This window comes from Pediculus humanus, genomic scaffold (assembly GCF_000006295.1).
Source record: "Pediculus humanus corporis 1103172107766 genomic scaffold, whole genome shotgun sequence".
NCBI lineage: Eukaryota > Metazoa > Arthropoda > Insecta > Psocodea > Pediculidae > Pediculus > Pediculus humanus.
Genome location: NW_002987364.1, coordinates 1 through 1,242, shown reverse-complemented (window position 1 = coordinate 1,242; position 1,242 = coordinate 1). Strand labels below are relative to the sequence as shown.

Here is a 1,242-nt window from a genome sequence, read left to right as displayed (position 1 = left end):
TTTTTAAGTGCTAATAATGTGATGAAAAATGTTAAGGTTTTTTGTTGTGAAATTAGTAGTAGTAGTAGGAGTAGCAGGAGGAGGAGGAAGAGTTATTAAACAAAATAAAACTTTGATTGAATTTAATTAATTTATAAAAATAAATAAAATAAAATGATGATAAAGTTGACATTCGTTTTATCAATCGGAGTGTTAATTATTTCAGTGGTCGATGTTGTTAAATTAAAATCATCCAAATTGGACGGTACGGAGGGAGGAATTAAAATACTAGAAAAATGTTCAAAAACGGAAGAAATCAATTTGAACGTGGTGGAGGATATGTGTTTACCGGAAGAACAACCTCCCCATCCCCACGACCACCAACAGCGACAGAGACAGGAAGAAACGAGCGAATTTAAAATTAAAAAAAATTTCCAATCGGAACATGGTCGGTATGAATACATTTGGAAAGGGTTGATTTCTTTAAGAATTTTATGAAAATTTACAAATATATGTGATTTCACTTTTTAGGGGTCATGGAGAAAGAAAGGGAAATTTGTCACGTCGGAAATAACGTCGAAAATATCGAATCAACGAATGAAATTTTCAATTCCGGTTCCTCAACTTCGACGACGACCATTTCCGGTCACGAGTTTACGGAAACGAGAAAATCAGAAGAGATAAAGAAAAATTTAAATTGGATGAGATGGACTGAATATAGTCCTTACGCCAAAGATATTATTAAAAACAGTGAGTATCGTAAAACCCGAGAGGAAGAGAGAGAGAGAGAGAGAGGGAAGAAGGAAGAGAAAGAGAGAGAGTGAGAGGGAAAGGGAGAGAGACGGAGAGAAAGGGTACGTTGTCGCGCACTCACTCACACACACACACGCGCGCCCGTATTTATATTATTATTAATATGTACGTATTTATTTAAGTGACGAATAATAATAATAATAATAATAATAATAATAACCTTGAAAAATGATCTTGGCACGTTTCAAGTCTCGGTGATATCGAACGTTTGCTCTTTGCCTTAAACTTTTATTTTTTATTTTTATTTTTATTTTTTTGAACATTTGGACGAACAAAAAAAAGGGGCCCCGATTTGACCCGATTGTAACCTTCAAGGAAAGTTAAAAAAAAAAAAAAAGTGTGTCGTCAGGTCGAATGAAATCGTGAAAAACGTTTAAATGATAACGATAACAACGTCGTAACCCTGTCCACGTTTTATTTTAGATAAATGGGAATCGATACAAGACGAAT

General features: G+C 34.1%; 2 protein-coding genes across 2 annotated transcripts; both read left to right on the top strand.

Moving 5' to 3' along the window:
- Positions 1 to 153: 153 nt before the first annotated feature.
- Positions 154 to 477, top strand: Phum_PHUM354640 (uncharacterized protein; the record flags this gene model as incomplete). Its single annotated transcript, XM_002427889.1, has 1 exon — positions 154 to 477. The coding sequence occupies one exon, from the start codon at positions 154 to 156 to the stop codon at positions 475 to 477; it is 324 nt and encodes a 107-aa protein (XP_002427934.1).
- A 38-nt stretch (positions 478 to 515) lies between these two features.
- Positions 516 to 803, top strand: Phum_PHUM354630 (uncharacterized protein; the record flags this gene model as incomplete). Its single annotated transcript, XM_002427888.1, has 1 exon — positions 516 to 803. The coding sequence occupies one exon, from the start codon at positions 516 to 518 to the stop codon at positions 801 to 803; it is 288 nt and encodes a 95-aa protein (XP_002427933.1).
- Positions 804 to 1,242: the final 439 nt, after the last annotated feature.